The 25,124-nt window shown below is 33.8% G+C and overlaps 1 protein-coding gene across 1 annotated transcript in view; it reads left to right on the top strand.

Annotated features, from left to right (window-relative positions):
• LRP1B (LDL receptor related protein 1B) overlaps positions 1 to 25,124 on the top strand; it is a 1,945,542-nt gene that overhangs the window by 1,281,118 nt on the left and 639,300 nt on the right. The window contains exons 23-25 of the mRNA XM_077153691.1: positions 2,835 to 3,080; positions 18,410 to 18,607; positions 20,103 to 20,307. Coding sequence (XP_077009806.1) covers positions 2,835 to 3,080; positions 18,410 to 18,607; positions 20,103 to 20,307 — 649 coding nt within the window. The remainder of the gene's footprint in view (positions 1 to 2,834; positions 3,081 to 18,409; positions 18,608 to 20,102; positions 20,308 to 25,124) is intronic.

Here is a 25,124-nt window from a genome sequence, read left to right as displayed (position 1 = left end):
CTTACCAAAAAAGAGACTGTTAGTTTTTTAAAAATTTACGTAATAAGATATATTTTCCTCCAAAGAGTCTGTTGTTCTATAAAATAACTTTGAAACAGTAAATCTAACATCTTCATGTAGTGATGCTGAAATTTAAAAAAGACAATACAGACAAAAGAGAAATTAAACAAAAAATTTACAAATAAAAGATGGCATAGTTTTCCTGTAATCACTTCTTTCTCTTCCAGCTTGTTTTCCCAGATGGGATGAGTTGGTGAGTGGCTCTTGCAATACAGTATGTGAGATTTGCACGGGAAGGCTATAGGAACAATTGTAAGAGAATGAAAATATCAATATTCTTAAAAGGGAAAGTATGTTATAGAGTCTAGACTTTAACAGATTTGAATTCTTCTCTTCAATTACTTCACTTAAGTCACCATTCCAGGTGCAGGTGACAATCTCTTGAAATGTTAGTTTCTTCACCTCTAAAATGATTACGTTGAAGATGTCTCTCAGATTTTCATGGTAACAATGCTTAATGCACTATATGAGCTGAAAAATATTAGTTCCTTCCACCTTTCCCTACCCCTTCAAGTTATTTGAAGAAAATAAACGACAAAGGAAAAAAATATGGTCATCCAAAAAAAAAAAAAAAAAAAAAACAGAATGATAAGAAAACACAATCTTATTTTCCCACATGCCTTTCTCTGAATTGGGAAAGCTAAAGAGGACAGAAGGGATTGCTTCTGAATCCATTTCTTTCTCTATTTCAAATTTGAAAACTATATCTCCCTTACCTTGCCACTATAGCCATCAGCTATGGAGCTTTGCTCAAATATATCAAAGGATTAGAGAGAGTGGGAGAGGTTATAGGAATGAAGATAAAAAGGAATTTTTATCCTGACTGTAGCACTATGGCATTTTGAACTCAAACAGGCTGCCTTACTCTGCCCTTTATGAGATGAAGTTGAAGGAGTGTTAGAACAATGAAAAATAAAAAAAAATTAAAACAAATACTGATCAAGGGATTGTATTGCCTTCTCTGATTATATGCCATGTATGTAAGGAAAAGGAGACCCCAAGAAGATAAATCTCCTAATTCTACCAAAAAGATTATTTTTTCAGGAAAAAATAAGTTTTAAAGCATTCCAAGAGGAAAGAGATTATGAGCTTGAGAAACAAATATGAAGAGACTTGAATCATTCAAAAATGAAATTAACTTTTGACCCTTGTTTATAGGGTTTATAAAAATTTAAAAGGAAGTTGCAGGTTTCAATGACTGTCTTGGGTTGAGGAAGAATTGATAAGGAACTGTTATGCAAAGTTGCTATTAAATTTATATATTCAGTTTCAGATTTGACGTGAATTTTGTTTATCCTAAAATGTATGACTTAATTCCACAGATGGTATCAAAGAAAGGAGAAATTAAGCTAAGAGAGCATTGTAAGATTTTTTTTTTTATGTTGGATAGGATGATTTCTTTACAATCATTTTTTTTGAAAAAAAAGTATGTCAGTTGAAATAAAATGGGGCAAATACTTCAAAATAATCAGTTTTGAAATGATTATGAGTAAGCAAACACATTAGTGAAAACAAGACGTGACTTTTTTTTCATCTAAAATAATATCAAACTTGAAATGAATTATTAGAGAAAAAAGTTAATGTAATCATTTTCCTTTTCTTATTACTGTAACTTCTTTGATAGTGACAAATAAAATGAAGAAAAGTTGACCCATATAGATCTTAAAAAACATTGAAAATAGTTTTAAAAGTCTTTCATTTTAGTACAATTTTTGAACTGGAAAATTTCCATGGGTAGTAGGCTATTTGAGGTATAGAAGTAGCTGGTCCTACAACTTGCCGATCATTAGGAAACATTCTTTTTTAACCTGTCTCAAATTTCACACAATTAAACTCACTTTGTAAAGCACTCAGACATTTTTTTTTTTTTTTTTTTTTTTTACATGGGCAGGCACCGGTAATCAAACCCGGGTCCTCGGGCATGGCAGGAAAGCACTCTTACCTGCTGAGCCACCGTGACCCTCAGACATATTTTTAAAGCAAAGGAAGACTTAAAGCTGCTTTTGACTAATAGAATAGCACAGAGTAATAAGAAATAATGTGGTTGCAAAAGATCTCTTGAAATTTTCCAAGGTGGACAACCATTGACTCAATCTGGGGAGAGCTGTTCATTTGGATAATTTTATTATTTTTTTATTCAGCAAATATTTTTTAATGTCATACTCTATGCTAAGCATTATGCCAGGTGTTGGGCATGCCTTGGGAAAGAGAACAGATATTCACACCTTCATGGAGACTACAGTCTGGTGATAGAATAGAATGATAAATAAATATGCCAAAATGTAATTATAAGTACCATAAATACTAGGAAAGAAAAAGTCTCTTTCTTCATGGGCCAATCACATTTCTATTAAGTCAATCCTAGTTGCTCATTATTTCAGCCAGAACAGCAAGTCAACTTTTTTTGTACTTGTGTGTTTATATATATTATTTCCATGCCTCACTGAGTAAGTTATTGTAACCAATGTAAAAGACAAAATGTACAATTTACCTAATTAAAAAAATAATGCTGCAGCCAGTAAAAGACCAATAATCTCTTCTGTATTATCGCTATAGATCAGATTATAGATATAGATTTTTCTCTCTATATCTGTATCTACATATAGATACAGATATATATAACCCCTGAGGGGGAAAAATCCAAAGAGGGCTTCATTATATTCATTCATAATATCCTGGCTCTAATGGCAGGTTTAGACTTGAGCTCAATGATTAGGATTTAACTGAGTGAAACAGTTGATGATAGCCAATAACCTTGCCCCTTCCTTTTTCAGATGAATGTTCCTTGAACAATGGAGGCTGTAGCAACCACTGCTCTGTAGTTCCTGGAAAAGGTATTGTCTGTTCCTGCCCTGAAGGGCTTCAACTCAACAGAGACAATAAAACCTGTGACATCGTGGATTACTGTAGCAACCATCTAAAGTGCAGTCAAGTGTGTGAGCAGCACAAGCACACGGTTAAGTGCTCCTGCTATGAAGGGTGGAAGCTGGACACGGATGGTGAAAGTTGCACAAGTGTTGGTAAGTAGATGTTTTGTGAGTCTTGCTCTATTTAAGAATAGATCTTAAAAAAAAAATCCAGAAACACCTTTAGAATATTTATAAAAGAATTCAACTAATTTTAAATAAAGCATTTAACACCAATGTTTCACTTTAAACCTACTCCAGAATCTTCTAGAGGGAAAATATTAACCTCTCCAATCCATCAGGTTGCTACCATCCTATTGTTTTTCCCTTAAACACTGCTTTCATCATCATTCTCTCTGTGTGTTTATTTTCACATGCTTGAAGCATTGACTTCGTTTCTCTGTGCATAGATTTAAACCTTCCAAAGTTTGACCCTGCCCTCAACTTCCAATTGTTATCTCTAGTACTCTAGAAAACAACTCCTTGATCTGGATTTGTTTATCTCATCTTCTAATTAAAATCTATGCTGATTCTCTTAGGTGGTATTCAACAGTGGGAGAAGCAAACAAAGGATTTGGAATCAGATTTGAATTATAATCCTGCTTCTGGTATTACTATATATGTGACCATGTACAGATTACATAAAATTTCCTGAGCCTCAGTTTTCTGATCTGGCAAATAACAATGTCTATTATAACAATTTTTCCTTTACAACATGTTATAAGAATACCATGAAGCACTTACTGTTTCCCATACCCATTAGGTGCTCAGTAAATAATGATTTCCCACCTTCTATTCCAGGTTTTTAGTCTGGAGCTATAGGACACTTAGAAGTTAATAGAACTGAAGGAGTCCATAAACTGTGTAGAGGGAAGCCTTAAATTTTATTTTCTTTAATCTAGAACTGAAATTTAGCATTTCTGTACTTTGAGAATGTAGACTACAATCCACAGAAGTTACAGCAATTATGACTTATTCTCCCATAGAAATAACAGATAGGTTTATATCACACTAAAATGGTTGAAATCACAAATCAGCACTTACATTATTTCAGTAGTGAAAATCATTAGTTTTTGTTATCTAGTGCATAAACAAAGAAGCACAGGTATTACTACATACAGATATTGTGTTTTTAATTTTGATGACTAAATATATTTGCCTCCTTTCTAATCTGATACATCATTTTTGTTCACTTTTTGAAATGCTTTTATTACTTTAAGAACATTCTGAAAAGCAGGCATCAAGCAGCTAAGAGCCCCTACATCAAACACCTTTATTCATTCCGTACCTGTAACTTAGATTGCAGTTTTCTTTCTTCATCTCTAAAAATCATGGATATTAAGACCTAGCTCAAATCTTTCTTCTTTTATGAAGCCTTCTTCCAAATATTTTTGCTCATCATTTATTTCTCCTTTCTATGTCTAGAATATATTGGCCATGACAATGTGTATTCACATTTTTAATTTGCTGTTTTATATTAATATCTACCTTCCTTTTATTCCTTAGCTATCCAAAGAAATAATAAGCAACTTGAAGTCAGAGACAAATTTTAGATTTTGTCCTTTCTGTTTAACATGGATCTAGTATAGTTCTGGGAAAATAATATGTAATAAATGAATATTATATTTTCTACAGAAAATATTAAATTATTGTATTCTCTATTTATTTTTTTGTTTGCTTTTATTTTGGTTTTGTGGTAATTTCTATTACCAGTTGTAATTGCCTGGCCATTAAAATTTGAGTCTTAACAAAATAAATTCAACAGACATTTATTTCCATCTTTCTCCTCTAAGATTTTTGCACAAAGCAGGTTGGCACAAGAGGCTGAAGAATATAGCAATTTGTTCTGATGACAAAAGTCATTTCATTCATATATATGTTCAGAGTAGGAATAGATCAGATTTTACTTCAGCCATATTTATGACCTTATTTTACATGAGAATATGGTTCCACATCTATTTTATAGACACAGATGATAAAATGATTGACTTATTTAGAGGGTTTTTGTACTCTATGAAAATTTAAACCATGTTCAAGATTGAAAAAGTTCAACATTTGAATAGAAGAGACCAATTACAGAGATAATTAATTCTCCTAATGGAATTGATCCCTGCTACTCTCAGCTCAGAGAGAAATTCTCTCTGTACATTATTCCTCACTGTTGAGATGGCTCAATTTTATTCCTGGCTTTGTTTACAATTTAAGAAGGAAGCAAAAGTGTACTTTATCTTTTAAAGTTAATGTGAAGCTTTTCTTACATAGGAAATTCAACCTTCTGGTAATTAAGCCTTTCCTGAAATATATAGTGTATCAAATGCTACTATCAGCATTTATATTTTTATAGGTAAAAAGGTTTTGTTTAGACATTGAAAATTGTCTGATCTGAACCAATTATATATATATATGTAAGTCTTCATGGTGGGTTTAGAGTGTTTTTCAATAAGAATTAATTTTAAGCTAGGCTTTATTCTGTATTTTATTTATTCCATCTCTTTGTTGGAAACATACAGCAAATTCATAGTTCAATCAAAATGAATTGACTAGTAACTATTGGAATTTTAAAATAATGTTTCTTATTGCATGCTCTGTTTGTTCCTTTTTCCCACATTCTTTAGGTGATTCCCTCTTTTTAAAATGTGTTCTTTCTATTGAATCCCATGCTTGTTCTTGTGCTTCTTGACATTTTTAAAATGAAGAATAATCCTAGTTTTTATGCTTCAAATTGCACCTATAAATTCCCCATTTTTTATTTCCCTTAAATTTTCATTTCTAGCTCTCTTGTATTTTCTTATTTCTCTTTCCTTTGTAGATTCTTTACAATGTAGCTGTTTCTGAATTGCTCAGTTGATTCTATTTTCTCCAAGTTCACTCCTACATTTTATTAAATACAATAATCTACCATGAAGACTATTTCTATAATCTTTATTTTTTTATCTAACTAGCCTTGTAAATATCATTTTTTATGAGATATCTTGGTATGTAATCAGTTTTGTACATGTTCCCTCTTTAATTCGTAATTTATTAACTTTCTCCTAAAATGTTGGCTTTGATTTACTTATGAATACCTAGAATACTGCTGCTGATGGCATTTCTTTTCTTTTTGCTTTCTCTCTGCTTTTTATTAGGCAGCTACTGGAAAAAATTGAAGCATATTTCTAGTAAGAAGTTATGGAACATTATAGCATTCTTTTTCATTCTCTTGACTTAAATTATATTAGTTATTCCCACTATTTTTCCTTGTTCCTATTCTCATTTTTTTTCCTTGTTAGATGTTTAAAATCCCTTCCCTCCTTTCTTCTTCTCTTCATTCCTTTCTTCATTCTGTCCCTGTCACCCTCCCTCCTTCATTGCCTTCTCTCATTATTTCTTTTATCTTTTTTCCTTTTATTTCTTTCATTTTATCACTAGAACTCACTCCTCTTCCTTATCATTTTGCCCAAAAGAAATTTTTCTAATGTGTTTATTGTATATACTTTGGTTCATAGATGTTCTTGTAAAATATATTTTTCTGCTTTATGCATATATGTTTACTTGAAATAAATTATATTGTAATATATTGTATTTGCTACCATTTTTGACTCAGCAGTATGTTTTTGCAATCTTTGTTATGTATATAACTAATCAGTTGCTTATGACCACTATATAATATTACATGGTAAACGCCTACCACTATTGCCCACCCATTCTAACTATCTACACAACTAATGCTGTTGTGGACATGCATTTATCTGTATCCCTAAAGATCTGCATGAAATACATTTAGGCGCAAAATTACTGACTCTTAATGTGTTCCTGTACTTCACATGACTAAGTATGACCAGTTGTTCTTCAGAATAGTTGTATAGGCTAATCTGCACCAAAAGTATGTTTCCTAAGTTCCCACATACCTACCAACCCCAGAGTTTTCCAACTTTTGAGTGTTTTCCCAATTTGTAGGAATAAATTGAAACATAATTGCTTTAGTTTGCATCTCTGTTATTACTTATAAGTCTGAGCATCTCTCCATATACTTACTAGTCTTTTGTGGCCATTCATTTTCTTTGACCAGATTTTCATTATGATTGCTGCCTTTTCTTATTAATTTGTAGATATTAAACGTATGTTTTAAACTTTAAATATTGCCCATATCTTCTCCTGTTTAGGCATTCATCTATTAATTTTGTTCATGATGACCTTTGTTGAACATTCCCTTTCTGTATTTCTGTGTCCCTCACTCACCCCGTTCTTCTCTTCATTATTTTGCTTACTTCTTCCTCTCATAATCATTTTTATCTCCTCTACACATACCTTCTGAGCTAAATATTCATTCATTCATTCTTATAATCATTCATTCAGTCATATATGCAATAACAAATATTTATTAAATATGATCTAGTAGGAGAACCTGGGCTATGCCTTTTTAATGCAAAGGTTTTTTGTTTTTTACTTAATCTCCAACCCCGAAGGGCTCTCTCTTTCTAGCTCATGCTGTCTTTCAAACATAAATGTAATACAAGTGTATTCATAAACACACCCACACACCAAATTTAGATTTGTATCACTTATTAATTGAAAGCATAGGTGAAGTGTACAAAATTGAATCTAAAGCAGTGCTATTGAGAAAAAAATTCTGAATTTTTTGTGGTGTAATTGAGAGAAATAAAATACTAGCGCTCAAGAAAATCTGATGGACAACCAGATCTTATACATTTGTAGGTTTGAATAATATTGAACGTCTATCCTGCCTTCCATTCCATAGACTTTCTCCTCTCTACATTCATGTATTTTATGCTTCAGTAATATTTGACTATTATTCATTCCCTATACGGCAATGGATAAAAGAATGGAGTAAAAAAAGCAATCATATATATTGAATCAAAGAAACAATAGACCATTTACCATTTCAGAAGTTTCCACTCTGTAAAAGAAATGTGCCTGAAGATGGGGACAGAGAAATTCAAATAAATCCTTAAAATATGAGGACAGAAAAGACACTAAAACTCTGAAACAGCTAGAGAGAAAACATTGAAACAGTAATATCACTTTTGTTTGATAACATATGTATGATAAAGAATCAGGAATTATTTGTATAGACTTGCTACTTGTATAGTTATAATAACAATTTAGCCGGAGAGGACTATAAAGGAACACTTTTTTTTAGATAAGTCATCTACTGCTTTCATATTCTGTCTTATAAAAATCATTTTTTATAGGACTAGAATGAAATCAAAGAAAAGAGAATTACAGATAAAAGACGATAGTTTTCTGGGTTTGTTTTGTGGTTTTTTTTTTAACACTTGTGGATACACATTTTTAAACATGAAATTAAAAAAATGTAAATTGTAACCTTTTATTGTTTTTTTCCATAAATGATCTCTTTATAATATGTCAAAGCAGAAAAATTTCAAGCCATTTCCATATTAAGAGCATGGTGTGCTGGTTTGGGCTGCTAAATGCACTCATTTATGAGAGAAGAGCAAGTATATTGAAATAAATTGTAAAGGGGGCTGTAAAAATGGACGAAGTAAAATTATTCACGTTACCAATATTCATTCAAAATTGAATTTGCCTCAAAAGACATTAATATAACTGTGTCAAAATAAGAACAAACCAGAAAATTCTTCATTGTGTTTTATATCCAAATGTTTTACATAGGATTTCTTTTGATTAAACTAAAAAACATTGCTGGGACTTGGGATTCTAAAATCCAGTTTCCATGATTTATCACAGTTTGTGAAATGACATTGAATTATTCATTACAACTTTTTATTCCCTCAGAGGGGAAATAATTAAATAAACCCACAGAAATCTTCAAAGTAGCAGCAATTGGAGAAGTTATCTAGTACCAGAGTTGACATATGGAAGTATTTTTAAATTTACTCATTGATCTTTGAAAAACTAGTTTATTACATCAAGCACTATCAGGTAAATATTGATCCAGCAGCTATTTTTTTTCAGCACAAAATGACCATCCTAAATATATAACTTGAAAAGTTTCTGTGCACAAATGAAGAATAGGAAGAATGAAAACAGGAAAATGAACACAAATATGAAAAATAACTTGAAAATAAGAGAAAAAGGTGAACATTTTTCTAATACACTCAAAAATAGAGAAAATAGCCATATTTTAGAGAAATATGTCAACAAAATTGACTTAAAAAGAATAATACAGTCTGAATAGATCTAGAGCCACAGCAAATAGTAATTCAGTAATACAATTCTATCTTTTTTTAACCAAATTTTTAAAAAGAAAAGTATCACAAAACTCAGAATGATGTAGAAAAGTATGTCTGTAGATAGATAGGGGCTTGTTCACAGAGTGTTTTTTACTAGTCCATAGTGTGATAAGTAATTACAGAAACTGAGAGTAGTAAGATATTTTTAGAGCAATGCGACATTAGCACAACATCCAAGTCAGATAAATACAGCTATAGAAATTGATAAAATAGCGAGTAATAGTTTATCAAGAAGCGATTTCTTTGAAAGACCAATAAAGTAGATTAATCCTATGCCAACTGGCTCAAGAGGGGCCTGTTTTTCCTTCCCACCAGCAATGAATGAGAGTTTCTTATGGCTCCACAGACTCAGTAGTCATTGGTGTTGACTGGTCTGGGATTTTTAGCCATTCTAATGGGTGTGTAGTGCTATCTCCTTGTTGCTGTAATTCCATTTCTCTGATAATGGTAATAACTTCTGCATTTCCTCAAGGGAGGGAGTTTTTTAATCTCATTTTTTAAATTTTGAACGTTTTTTCTAGTGACAAATATATAGTGCAAAGTTTCCCTTTTTAAATATATTCAAGTGTGTGATTAAGTAATATGAATCATATTCACAATATTGATCTACAGTCACCAATATCCATTACCCCTACTTTTTCATTACCTCACGCTTTCAGCTAAACTCTTTTTTTCCCACCTCATACCCCGGCTTCTGATAATGTATAAACCACCATCTATTTTTGTAGCGTTTGCTTCAGTCTTTTTGTTTCTGTCTCATTTCCTTCAACATGATGTTGTCAAGGTTCGTCCATACTGATACATATTTCACTGATATATATACATATATATGTATATATACATGTATGTAGATATACCACAATTTCTTTTTCCATTCATCTCTTGATGGGCTTATGTCACTTCTACCTTTAGACTATTGTAAATAATGGTGCTACAACTTTTGGGATAAAATACCTGCTTGTGCCCCTCCTTCCAAAATCTTGAGGTTATATACTAAAAAGTAGGTTAACTGGGTCATATGGTACTTCCATTTTCCATTTTCTGAGGAACTGCCAAACTGATTTCCCCATGGCTTCACCATTCTACAGTGCAATTTATAAGGATTTCTATTCCTCTGCATTCCCATCAACACTTAATACTTTCTGCTTTTTTAATAACGTCATCATATGGATATTAAGTAGTATCTCATTATGGTTTTGATTTAATTTCCCTGATGGTCAATGACATTGAGCATCTTTGCATTAATTTTTAGTTATTCCTTTTTCCATATATATAATTTAGTATTATAACACTCTCTCTTTCTGAGTCCCAGAGATTCTAACAGATTTTCATTTTTGTTTTTTATTAAGTATATCATATTTCTATTTGAGGTCTCTTTGATCAAGAAATTGTTCAGTAATTCTTCTTTATTTTTAGTTTTAAAACATAGTCTGCATGGGTAGTTCAGTGGTAGAATGCTTGCCTGCCATGCAGGAGACCTGACTTCGATTCCCCAGACAATACACCCAAAAAAAGAGAAGAGTTTTGCAGTCTTTATTATTAGTTTTTAGTTTAATTCCATTGTATTCATCTTGAGACATTTTTAAAAAAATAGTCCATGACAAAGAGAATATGTCTCCATGTCAGTAGTGCATGGTTCTATATATTTTCTTTGTGTTGAGATTTTTATTTATTTTGTTGTTCTAATCATCTTTCTTATTATACTTTTCTTCTATCTGTTATCAGTTTTAGGGGTACTGGTGATTAAAGAAATCTCATAATGTGATTATAGATTTGTCAATTTCTCCATTTAATTTTGTCAAGTTTTGCTTTGTATATTTTCAGCCTGTATTTTTAGGCACACACCAGTTTCAGAACAAATAATTCACAAAGAAGTGTGATTTTATTTTAAACTTAAAGATAGGAAGAAATATAGTTGTAATGATGTCCTGCATTTGTATCAGAGGCAAGATTAAAATTCAGGTCTTATATTATAGAATTATTTTCTCAAACATCAGTTGTAACAGAGAACTCAGAAATTTTTGGTCAAAGAGATTACACTTTCTCAAACAGAGCAGTGAAGTAAGAGCAATGAATGATCTCTTAAATATTTCTGTAAGTAGAAATATGAAGTCCTGAAGGAAAAAAAACTTTTATAGCATTTGTCATGCAGAATTACCTTGCTTCAGCATATGTTATGCCCAAACAATTCTTGTTTTATATATGAGTATTTCCAGGAAGCTAAGAATGTGAATATCTTGCATTACCGGTTTAACATTTTATTATTAAAATTATTAATTTTGATAGAAAATTGATACAAGTAGTGTAAAATTCAACCTTTACAAAATAAAATGAAAATTAATTTTCATCTTACTCCTGTACCCCAGTCACTCAGCTCCCCGGCGAGGTAGTGTTAACATTCCATCATTAATCCTTCTAGACGTAGTCAATGATTTACCTTCATATTGGTGTAGAAACTCTTATTTTTAACTTATACGGTAGTATGATATATATCCCCTTTGCCTCTAGCTGTTTTTGGCTTGCAAAATATCTTGGGATTATTCTATATTAGCAGATATCTATCAATTACATTCAGTTTTATGATTCCTTAACAGTACATTGTATGCCTGTACCATACATTATTTATCCAGGCATCAAATGTTGAATACTTATGTTGTTTCTATATTTTGCTACTGCAAACATATTGGAAATTATTTCCTTGTTCATCTGCAAGTTTTCACATGTGCACTTTATCTTGAGAATGAATCCTTAGAAATGGAGCTTACCTATCAAGGGGTATATATGTTTAAACTTATGATGATTATTGTCCAGTTGCTCTCCATGAAAGTTATAACAGTTTATACTTCAATTATCAATATATCACAGTCCCTTTTCTTTACACTCTAATCAATAACTTATTTTAAACACTTATTTTAAAATCCATTGCTCATGTTATGAAAGAAATTGAACATTTTTCATAAATTTAACAATTGTTTGTTTTCTTTTCTATGAATATCTATTTATGCTCTTTACTCATTATTCATTTGAGCATGTTTTGTTGATTTATAAGAGGTGATATGTATATTATAATTCAGTTTTTTGTATATTGCAAAGATTTTACCTAATTTGTCCTTTATCATTTGACTTCATTTACATTATTTTTCTCCTACAATTTTTTTAGCATAAATTAAACATCTTTCTTAAAGTCATCAACAATTTGTGTGAATCTTAAGAAAATCATTTCTAGAACTTTCAAAACAACATATTCCTTTGTCATCAAGCCCGCTACTCAGCCCCTGTATTGGGCATCTAGTCATCTGTTTTGTGTCCCTTCTGTTTTGCTTTTTCCAGGATGTCATAAGAATGGAATCATACACTATGTAGTCTTTTGGATCTGGTTTCTTTTATTTTGCATAAAGCAGGACCTTTGTTTCTTCCCTGGGTCTTCATGGTGCCAATAGGCTCAGAGAAGGTCCTGAATCAACTGTTTACTCTCATTACTGTTTTCCAAGCAAGCATTTATAGGGTTTGCCCCCAGGGTGTGTCACCTCCTTTGAGAACTGTTCTCTGCAGGTGCTTTTTGATATCCACAAATACAGGCATCAACTTTCAGAACTTTTCCACATTTTCTATCCACAAGGCCCTTTTTGTATTACTGTGGTGTTTGTAACTGATGTCTTGCAGTGTCAATGAAGGTAGAGATTGACTTTGTTTTTAATTCCTTTCTAATTCTGGTGTGATTTCTTAGGGAAGAGGCAGCATATCATTACTTTGCCATTTTAAAATTATATGTCCTATAACAGGTATTAAATATAAATTTCTCTAGCAAGTAACTGCTGCAGCCATAATTTACTTCGTGACTAAGGGCAAACTATAAACCAAAGGATGAGGGAAGGTCTTCAGAGCTGAAATGTCACTAGCTTCAGCACATGCTGAGAAATATCTGACTTCCTTTTGGTATGTAATTCCAGCCTTTTCTGTCTTGCTGTATCTTTTTTTTTTTAATTTCTTTGAGTAAGCTCTGAAATTTTATATTCTTAATAATACCAAGAATTTATTGTTATTTTACTAATTGTTCACCCATTTAATTGTTATTAAATGTTCTAAAATCTCAATGGGTTATAATTTTTTTAAAATGAAAACAAAAAAGGTTGTGGATTAGAAAGTTTAAGTAAACCTTTCAAATTTACCCAGCTATTTGATAGCAGAGTCAAGTCTTAAACCCATATTTTCTGACCCCAATCCATTACTTTTTCTATTTGCATTTGCTGTGATGGTTTGCAGCTTATAGAACAAGTTTGCATGCATTATTCAATTTGATTCTGATAACGGTTTTTAAGTTAGGCTAAAAGGGATTTGCTATTAACCACATGTACATGTAAGAACACTTAATACCTAAAAAGATAAAGACTTTTTCATAGGCAAACAGCTATTTCATAGCCAGAGTAGAGATTCCGACAGGACTCCTGATCTAAAATTAGACATTCTTTCTCTTAAACAATTGCACATCCAACCTATTCATTTTCTTTTCTTCAAAAATGCTAAATTCTGTATCTTGAATTTTTTGAGTGTGTACTATATTGGAAACTATGGGGAACTTGTTATTTTATACTTTTAAAAATATATTGTACCAGTTTAGCTATTGTCGCAGTAATGTTCAGTAAACAGCTACAGTATTAAGCAGCCACAACAGCCTACATTGCTTTTGCCCATACTCTACAGAGCAGTTCTTCTGGTCTTGACTGGCACACTCATACTTTTCTTTCAGCTGTGGGTCGAGTAGGTGGCTCTGCTGATCTTGGCTGGGCTCTCTCTCATGCTTGGACATCAATTGGCTATCAACTAGTGCAGGATCAACTAAGTTCTTCTACACATGTATTCAGTCAACACACATATATTCAAAGGGCAAAATTACTGGATGGTTTCCCCACACCAACAACAGCTAGCCTAGATTAACCTCTTTCTAACCTAAGACCTGGTATTTATAATGTTTCCTCCAGAGCTAGATATTAGCAATACAATTAATAAACAAGACAGATGAGATCCCTGTTTTCATAGAGTTTACAGTCGCTGAGGGAGAGAGATGATAAAAAATTAAATACAGATTTTAAAATATACTGCAAAGAGAATAAATACGTTATTATGATTCAAAATAATGGAGATAGGCCTTTATTTGGTACCTGATCAGAAAAGTCCTCTCTGACAAAGTGACAATAATAAAAAGAGTAAATCTCATTGTAATTGACAAAAACTCAGCTCAAAGTAAGTTGAGCAAATAGAGTTATGTATATTGGCTTACATAGAGCATGAGAAATGTATAGAGAGTGTGGGGGCAGGAGCTGGTTTTAGGATTCAGTGTCCCTAGGATACAGTCTTTCTCATCACTGCTTTACTGTGTGGCATTTTTCTCATCTACTACAATAATGCAAACAGGCTTTTCAAGTTTCAATGACAAGGCTACAGGCAACACCGACTTTGAAGTCTGTGACCATGGAGGAAAAGAGATGCTTTCTTCTCAGCATGAAAACTTCTCTGAAAGTTTCCAAACCCATTAGTTTGGCTTAGGTCTCACTTCCATCCCTGGGTCAATCGCTGTGGACAGAGACAATTATGATGGCCCACATTCAGGAAATGTGTCCAGACTTGGGTTAGGAGAATCAGTTCCTTCAAAGGAAAGTATAACAAAGTAACAGTAACACAGGAACAGGAGGAATCTTTGTGAACAGGCATACTTCCCTCAAAATGTTTTTATGGCTAACTCATAGTAGAATGTTCTACATAAATTGATAGAAGTCTTGATACATTTTATAAATGATAACATAATTTCTATTAACTTTCAGGTATTGACCATACTTTCCTTCAGGTGCTGATATATAAATGGTGATCTCATATCTCTTTTCAAAGTTTTCCCCTTTCTCCTTACTCAGGCCTGAGTCAAGCTTCAAAATCAGAAGGGGAATGGTAGAGTCATGATTTTCTTGGTGTATGGGGAAAGCAGCCGTCTTCACTCTCACAGGGTGCCCTGCCTAACTATGAGGCCGTCAGGTCTCTTCTAGAAGTCCTCTTTTGTTGGAACTTTCTGCTCCCTGGATCTGTAGGTGTGTGTGATGAGCTAAGAGTGGCAGAGATAGTTTTGGCCACCTTCTGGCGATTCTTCTCATGATGTTTCGGAGTTTTGGGCCCTCAGCTAAAAGACAAGAAAATTAAAAAACAAACAAACAAAAAACCCTTCCATTTTGCCATCCAATTACAACAATTTTTGTATTCTTAAATCAGAATAGGCTATTGTTTTGGTTTGCTAATGCTGCCAGAATGCAATATACCAGAAATGGATTGACTTTTTTTTACAAAAAAGATTTTTTTAGGTGACAAATTTATAGTTCTAAGGCCATGAAATGTCCAAATTAAGGCTTCTGTTTCCAGTGGCCTTTTCTCTAAGCATCTATGAGTCCTCACTTAGCATCTCTTGGACAGACTCTGGACTCTTAGTGTTGCCAAATGTCTGTCTGTTTCATCTCTCTGCACTCTATTTTGACTCTGATCTCCCTCTGTATTTTATTCTCTTCATTGGAGATTCCAGTAAAATGATTAAGACTCAAGTTGAATGGGTGGAGTCATATCTCCATGGAAACAATCTAATCAAAATGTCCCATTCACAGTGGGATGGGTCACATCTCCTTGGAAATAACCTAATCAATTATACTCCCAAAATAGGTCTGCACCCACAATATTGGACTAAAAAAGCATGGCTTTTCTGGGGTACATAGCAGTTTCAAACCAGCATGTTCTGTCCTCTGGACCCCCAAAAAACATATTCTTTCCACATACAAAATACATTCATTCCATTACAATATCACAAAATACATTCATTCCATTACAATATCACAAAAGCTTTAAATCATTTCAGTAACAATACAAATACAATACCAAGTCAAAAACAGTACAAAATCCCATCAAAATCAGTTACTGGTATGACCTTTCCTAAGACAGAATTCTCCTCTAGTTGTGGACCTGTTTCTGTGAAGCTTAGAACAAGTTCTCTACTGCCAATATACAAAGGAGGGCCAGTCATAGGCTAAACATTTCCATTTCCACAGGGAAAAATTGAATGGAAAATAGGGGTCACCAGACCCAAAGAATTCTAAAAACCTGCAGGACATACTCCTTCATATTTAAAAGCCTGTGAGTCATTTATAAAATGATGTTTCTTAGGGGTGCATGTGTAGTTCAGTTGTAGAGTGCTTGCCTTCCATGTGGGAGACCTGGGTTCGATTCCTGGACCATGCACCTAAAAAGTAAAACTGATATTTCTTCCTCGGGGCCTGAGACAAATGGCAGTCCCATCCTTTCCAAGGGTTTACACAGTGGCCTGTTTCTCTCCAAACACTGGAGTGAGGATTTTATATGTATAAGCATTGGGGAGGCCACCTTGTTCTAAGCCCCACTCTCCTCAAGCATCTGGGTGTCACCTGGTCACTCTGCCATCTCCAGGGCATATGCTGAACTCCTTCAGAAGATAAGGTGGCAGTGGGGCTTTCCCCAATCCCTGGGAAATGTGCCTACCCTCCCTAACACCTGAGGGAACAACACTCTTCCTAAATGAAGTGGAAGGCCCACCCTCTGCTTACAGGGCAAACTCACCCTCTACACATGCATGGTTGGATCTGTTTTCCTGGTCTGAGATTTCCTGACTCCAGATCTTAGTTTCATAATTCTGCCTTTGAAGTCATTTTTCCTTTGATCTGTCCCTTTTAGTCTAGACTGGCAGTGGTTCTATTCATAGAGACCCCACAAAAATGTTGTCCACTTGGCATGCAACATACCAGGGTTAAAACCATCAGACATTAGGACTTTCCACAAATCCTTTCTGGATAACTCCATCTCCAATCTTGATTTGCACTGAAATGGCTGACTGGTTCCATGTTTGGTTGAATCTTCATGTTGGCACTATTCTCTGGGGATTCATTTTCTAAATACTCAAAATTTTCAAAACTATCGGTTTCTGGTCTCTTTGGACCCCACAGTTCATTTCTCAGCGTATGCTTTTCCTGTCTATTTTGCTATAAGTTGCAAGGAGAAGCCAGGCTGCATTTTCCACGTTTAGTTTGTAAATCTCTTCAGCTAAGCATCCCAGCTCATCATTTTCAAATTCTACCTTCTGTCCAACACCAGGACTCAATTTTGCCAAGTTCTCTGCCACTTTAAAACAAGGACTGCTTTCCTTCCAGTTTTCAGTGACACAGTCATTATTTCTCTCTAAGGCCTCTTCAGAAATATCTTTAGGGTCCAAAATTCTAATAGTCTCATGAAAGCAATCCAGGCTTTTCCTGTCCACCTCATTACAATTCTTCCAGTCTTCCCCTTATCCATGTAAAAAGCCATTCCAACATGTTTGGTATTTGCAAACCACAGCACCCCAATTCTCTGGTACCAAAATCTGTTTCAGTTTGCTAATGCTGCTGGAATACAATATACCAGAAATGGATTGACTTTTACAAAGGGGTTTATTAGGCTACAAATTTATAGCTCTAAGGCCATAGAAATGTCTAAATTAATGCATCTAGATAAAGATACTTTGACTTTGAAGAAAGGCAGATAGCATCCAGGGTTTCTTTGTCACATGGGAAAGCACATGGTGACATCTGCTGTCCTTCTCTCCTGGCTTCTGGTTTCAGCTTCTGATTCCAGTGGCTTTTTCTCTAAATGTCTATGGGTCCTCACATACTTCTCCAGGAAAGACTTTGGATTCTTAGCTTAGCATCTCCAAAGGTCTATGTCTTGGTTTCATCTCTCTGTTCTCTGTGTTGTCATTGAGCTCTCTTTGTGTTTTCTGTCTTTTATTCTTTTCATGGAGGACTCCCGTAAAAAGATTAAGACCAATCTTGAATAGGTGGGCTCATTTCTCTATGAAAACAAACTCTTCAAAAAGTCCCACCCAAACAATATGTCTGCCCCCACAAGATTGGATTAGAAGAACATTGCTTTTCTGGAGTGCATAGCAGTTTCAAACCAGCACAGCTAAATACAGGTCTCTGGAATAAAAGCACATTTATACCTTATTTTTAATGACTTTACATAAACCTAAGTTTCTTTTGAATTTTGGATTAAAAGAAATTGTTCCTTTAATAGCAAAGAATTATCTAATAAATTATACTTTTAAATGAATGAATTTTTACTTTAAGCATTCTATTCAACTTACCAAAGTATATAAGTAATTTTATAAACATATTAAAATAAACTTAATTTCAGATCCCTTTGAAGCATTTATCATCTTTTCCATTCGTCATGAAATCAGAAGGATTGATCTTCATAAAAGAGACTATAGCCTCCTTGTTCCTGGATTGAGAAACACAATAGCACTTGATTTTCACTTCAATCAAAGTTTACTTTACTGGACAGATGTTGTAGAAGACAGAATATACCGGGGCAAGCTTTCTGAAAGTGGAGGTACATTTATTTCAATTTTAATTTAATGTTTAGGTTAATTTTAACGGAAAATTCCAGAAAATATAATGTAATCAGAATGAATTTAGATTAGTTTTTACCCTTTGGTTCTTTTCCCCTTGAATATATATGTCTGTGTATATAATACACACACACACAGAGATGTGAAGTGTATGTATGAATACTATTAAGGGAGAAAAGAAGAGTGGTGAAGGTCTTTGCCATTCACACCGTGATAAACTTGAAACTTTTCTCTAGGGAAAGTTTATTTACAAGACAAAAAGACTGCCTTCTACATTAGGTGGGCTTCTGTGAGTTAAAATAGCTTCTTTTTTATTTTATCATCTTTCAAGTAATTCAAAAACATAATGAATCAATTTGTTACAAAGACTATTGATATGTGCTAAATATTTTTTTCCATAATTGACTTGTCTTCTTTTTAGAATCTAGGCTATTCTTAAATAGCAAAGCTTTGAGATAAATTAATATAGTATTGTCCTGAAAATATTGGATTACAAGGACAGGGAGTTTCTATAAAATTGTTTAATCCCTCTGAAAATCACATTTGCAAATTTTGAAAAATGGTTACATTTAAACACACAACATAATTATGGTTTTTAAATTTGTTTCTTGTCCATTTTACAAGAAGCTGATTTAAAATGATGGATTGTGATCCATGGGATCAAATAGCTTGTTCAAAATTTACATTGTTAAAATATCTATAAAAACTATTAGCAATGTCATAAACTACGATGGGTTATCCCATTAGAAGAGGTGTTTTAAAATAAAATTTTAAAAATTTCTGAAAGCAATTAGGGAGTGGAAAAATTAGAATATTGGTGGACATACAAAAAATGCTTACTTCTTTCAGAACGCTGATGCCTTCTTATCTTGTTTGCATCCTTGTTTTATCTCTTAGTCCTAAGGAGCAAGAGAGACAAAGTGTGATTTGGGGTGTATTTTGATAAGGTTAAATACTAAAAACTATCTTATCTGTTATACTTCAAAAAGAGTGGGTGCTGATTAGCTATTATGTTGCCTCAAGTGGTCTTTTTCTCTTTACCTTGTTCTTTCTACTCTTGAAGATCAATATTTGGGTGACATTTGATTTTAACCTGGAGCACTGTTATTGTTTCCAAAAGTCTTCCTTCATTCTACCTAAAAAGTCAGAAAAGTCAGAAATGAGAACTAACACTTTTGCCACCTCAACCTTGTTGTTAATATCAGAGTTGTTCCAATAGTCCATTCCACTGGCATTAAAAGAACTGAAGAGACTGAGGGTTTCTGGCAGGAAAAATCAGTAACTGTAAACTGGGGGCCTTCTTTGTTTCCTTTGTGCCAGGAAACGCTATTTCACTCTATCTTTCAAAGTTGATATGCTTAAGCACTTTGCACTGCTGATTATTGGCGGGGGCGGGGGGGGGAGGGAGGGATTCTTTCGTTTGAGCCTAACACATTGCTTAAGTGGTTCCGGGTATTGGTTTCCCTTCCTTCATAGGTGTCAGTGCGATCGAAGTGGTGGTGGAGCATGGCCTGGCTACCCCGGAAGGCCTGACAGTTGACTGGATAGCAGACAATGTGTACTGGATAGACAGCAACCTGGACCAAATCGAAGTGGCCAAACTAGATGGTTCCCTAAGAACGACGCTAATAGCAGGAGCCATGGAACACCCCAGGGCCATTGCTTTGGACCCAAGATATGGGTAAAGAAGTTTGTCTTTTTAAGATTCACTCTAACGTGAATGATTATCTTTCAAATCAATGTTGAATTCAATTATCTCTTGTAAATTAAGAGTCAAAGTGCTTATTGTGTGTGTGTGTGTGTATGTGTGTGTGTGTATGGCAATAATATTAACTAGTTTAAGATTATTAATAATATTAACTAGTTTAAGATTATTATCATGAATGTTTGGTTATGGGACTACTTATACAGTTGCTTTACAGTATGGCAATCTTTTCTTTTTTCTGAATACCGGCATTCAGTCTTATGGGAAACTATTGCAACTCTTTTTTGAAGAAGTAATTTCATGAACTTCTTTCTATCCTGCCAAGAGATGCTGTAATTGTTTCTAATGGTTGCAAACCACAGAGACATTCTTTGTTCCAAGTGGTCACAGATGTTAACTGCCTCACCCTTTACTTATTTTGTATGTACTTGGAGTCAGTTTAATAGAAATTTGAAATAAGCTTGAAGGAGACCAGTGGAGAGATGTTGACTGTTGGGAAGTTTGAAAGACAAGGCACATGGCTCTGGGAAACAAGGTCAAGTGTTGAGTAACTGAGGCCACTGCCCACTGTTATGTTGTAAGTTCTTTTGTGAAGACTTCAAGGAAGCAGACAAAAGACATTGGATCTGGAGCCAGAGGATCTGGGTTCCAATTCCTGTTCAGTCACTTATTCTCTGGGGAATATAATTGAGTATATTAACTGCCCTTAGAGTTCTGTTTCCTTTCCTGTAAATCAGGGATAATATCTTTAAAAACAAAAGAAGCAATAAATATGTGGGAGATGTGTAACTGATGTCAGATGTGAGAATATTTTATAATCTTGTCATTATTTTTCCCTTGGTAATCATTTCATAAATCTGAAGCCATTGCTAGGTCTAGAGGGTAGAAGGTAGCAAATATATTTCTGGTTCTGTACCTTTAACTAATACAAAGACTAGGATGCATAGATAGGAGAAAATGCACCAGAGAGAAAGAAGTTGAAGGAGCTTAATGAGATGCAAAAGACTTTTGTTGAAGTCAGCTTCCTTGCCACACTCTCTGAGTTTTGAGCTGGCATATGCCCAAGACTCAGAAATCAATAGATTGGCAAGTTAGCTTGTGTGTTTGTTTCCCTTTCACTGAATTGAAAACAGAAATTAAGTAGCCAAAACAGCTTGTTTAGAGTAGGATTTCCAAACTGGCAGCCCTCGTTGATGTGTTTGCTTTGCTTCCCACAGTGTTTTAGATGTATCTGCATTAGTGGCCAAAATTTTTAAATTGAGAGATATTACGTAAAACCATAGATTTCTGGCTTCTTTTGAAAAATTGGGAGATCTGGCAGTAAATAATAGCTGCTTCCTTTAGCCTGGTCGTTTGTTCTTTAGTTTATACCATTTACACTTTACCATTTCATTCACTACCTCCTATAAAAATAATGAGCCAGGGAAAAACCACTAAGCTTAAGGAAAAAAGAACTTATTTCTCAATATTCAATTCCTAAGGTACAAATAGATTGTTGATCAAGATGCTATACTTCCCACAAAGGTGCTAGCTCAGCATCACAAGGGATTTATTTCAACCTCATTGTATAGATAGCATGTGAGTATAGAAAGCCTGTTAATGCTTGGGAGAAAAGTGGTGCCTTCCATTAACAATTGATGCTATGAAATTGTGAGACTAATTAAGATAAATACAGGGGTCATGCAATTAAAAAAATAGAGTGAGGAAATAACATTTGTAAAATCGTTTCTTGAATAAATTACTAGAATTTTTAATTTAATTCATTCAACTCTGGGGATAAATTGACATTTTGACAGGTTTGGCTGTTGTGATTTGATAAGATTCACATTACTTTATAGAGGACTGATATGACTAAAGTTATATGGTTTATGTAAATACTTTAAAGTATAGTTGTAGCTATTACACTACAAAAATAGGGAAATATTAAGATGTGTTCAGTTTTATTGGATATTTTAGTAAGAAGTTCTGAGATATTTATAACATTGGACCTTAACACAAAGTGGCCTGAGAACATAGACATAATGAGCATATGTGCACGCATACACACACACACACACTGAACTGCAGAGTCAAGCTTAGCACAAGAAAAGCAGCATTGAAAAGTAATTTAATTTTTAGCTTAGTGCCTTCGTGCTATGTGATAAAATAGAAAGATAAGATAAACTCCTACTTCCCAAATTATTCTTGAAATGTGTAAAGAAGCTGTGAATCAATATTGGTAGGAATTCTGAAGAATTTACTTCTTTTGAAAATTTTTATGTATTAGGAGAAATCCCATGAGTCATTATTTGAGAGATATGATTTATGCAAATACTATATTTTTTCCTACCAAATCAAGCCTTCCGTTGGCAAAGGTTGCTGTTTCCAAGTCTATGAATTATTTCACAGCCCTTGGTACATATAACTGTGCTCAACAAATGCTTGTTAAATAAATGAATGCATGCACTTGAATGGATTGTTTTTGTTTACATGCAAATTCCAAGGATACAAGAATGCAGCTTAACAAGCAAAGTATACCTGATAGGGTAGCTAATCAGTAATAGCTTAAATTTACAATAAAAATGAAAACACAGGTTTGCAACCAGCCACTTTCCTCCCTCAGCTTAGCTGGGAGAAAAAGGTCTTAACATTAGCCCATAAAACACATTTACATCACATGTGGTTCCTTTAGCAATGAAGGTCTTTGTGACCTTTCTTACCAATGCTAGATAACAAGATTTTTAATCAACTACTTTGCTTCCCCCACAAAGAACCCAATGGCCTTCATTTTACAGTGTAAATCACATTTGCCATTACACCACATTCCTTCAGTATTCAGGGTTTTGACCTGGTCTCCCAAGTGACACGTTAATCCACAGTGGTAAATTGGGAGCCGTAGGGAGGAGCCATTTTTCTTTCATTCTGTCTTAAGGTAATGCACTGATTACTAAAGTGACCTGAAAGAATAAATGAATCCCCTCAAAACCTAGAACTTATCATTAGGGACTTACAAGCTTAGGGGAGTTCAGAAGCTATGGGGTACTCACCTAAATGCTTGAATGCTTATGGTCTTTATTCTCGTCCAACTGCATGGCATCCTCCTCCATTGCTGGTATTTGCTTTTCATTTGTGAATATAAATGGACTCTGCTCTAACAATTGCTACTGATATTCATAGAAATAGTCATTGTGAAGATCAGTAAGACATCAGAGTAGCAGTTTAATTTTATCTGGGAATCTTCCTAAACAAAACTAATAAACACAGTTTTGGTCTTAGAGGGCCTTAAGAACAAAGATAAGTAACCTCTTTTTATGCCAAGATCTTTTTTTTTTACCTTCTGTAGCTTCACCTGATAGAGGATAATGGCCTTTTTGTGTCTGTAATAAATAGTTCATGGACCATTGACTCAATTTAATCCTGGTATAGACTAACCTATGGATGCCATACCTTTCACCCCTCCCTCTTATTGACCATAAGATCTGCAATCTACCTAATTTTAAGACTTACAATAGAGGTAGGTTAATTAAGGCCATACAGCACTGACATATATACATATATGTCAGATGTATGTATCAGTGGAATAAAACAAAACATCCAGAAGTAGATCCACACAACACAGGCAACTGAGCAATTTTTTTCTCAATAAAATTATGCAATCATTATCAAAGCTCAGGGCTCCTGGATTACAGCTCAACAACTTCAGGTATTTTCTTCTGGCTGTTCTAAAACACTAGACTCTAAAAAGAAATATCTCTATATTGAGTCAGTAGTCATAGTCATTTATTACATCCTAATTTCTCAGTTATGCCTTCTCCCTCTCATTTGAACTTTCAATCTTCAGCCATATCTAGACAATGATCATTTTAACTTCTCCATGTTAGAAAGAGGTATTGACCTTCAAGGGTAAAGGAATGAACCTGGTATTTGTTCTTGGAGAGACTGGTACCTCTGAATTTCAGGACTTTTCTGGCCTAGGCTCAATCTGGGGGCCTAAATTTCTGAGAAAATAAAATTACTAAGAAAAACTTTTATAGAGACTTAGATAGAGCCCAGGTCTATAGTTTCTTTTTTAAAAGCAGTTGTGGCTACACACTTCTATATGCCATGTATGAAAGGGTACTTCAGTATTTGTATACTTGAGGAAATTATGCAATTATTGATATGCTAATACATCAATATTAAAAAGTAGGAAAAGAAGATCATAGTGTTAAGGTACTACATTGTAAAGTATGCAAAGACTACCTACAATTTTATGAAACAGTGATCCTTGAAATCAACTTTTAAAATTGGTCGCAAGCTGTCTTATGGCAAGTTAAGATAACTTTGAGGAAAAACTAATGCTTAAACATTTTAGTTTATATTTTTTGTAAAACTCCTACCTGTATCTATGAAAGATTGAGAGCACAGTTACCACTACAGAAGAAACAACCTAACACCTCTACATTTAGGGATGAAAGGAAGGGATTCCTTTTGAATGCTGAAAAGTAGCACAAGCCATATTTTCATCGATGGAAACACCTTTTGGGAGCCCACAGTGTATATATCTGATAAACCTATATATTAAAAATTCTGAACTTCAATACTATTGATTGCATTGAACCATGTAAGGCATATCTAAATAGAAAGTTACAAGGAAGATACCAATTCTTAATTTGTTATATATTGGCAAAAGATAATGCTTCAGACTTCTTTTTGCTATCAGTGCAGAATGTGCGATATAGCTTTACCTAGATCTGGCGATGGCTTACCCACAAGTGCTCACATAACATACATGACTTTCAAATTTACCAAAGTCATTTTTCAGAGATTATTTT

This window comes from Tamandua tetradactyla, chromosome 3 (assembly GCF_023851605.1).
Source record: "Tamandua tetradactyla isolate mTamTet1 chromosome 3, mTamTet1.pri, whole genome shotgun sequence".
NCBI lineage: Eukaryota > Metazoa > Chordata > Mammalia > Pilosa > Myrmecophagidae > Tamandua > Tamandua tetradactyla.
Note: the sequence above shows the minus strand (reverse complement) of the source record. Positions and strands in the feature narration are given on the sequence as shown.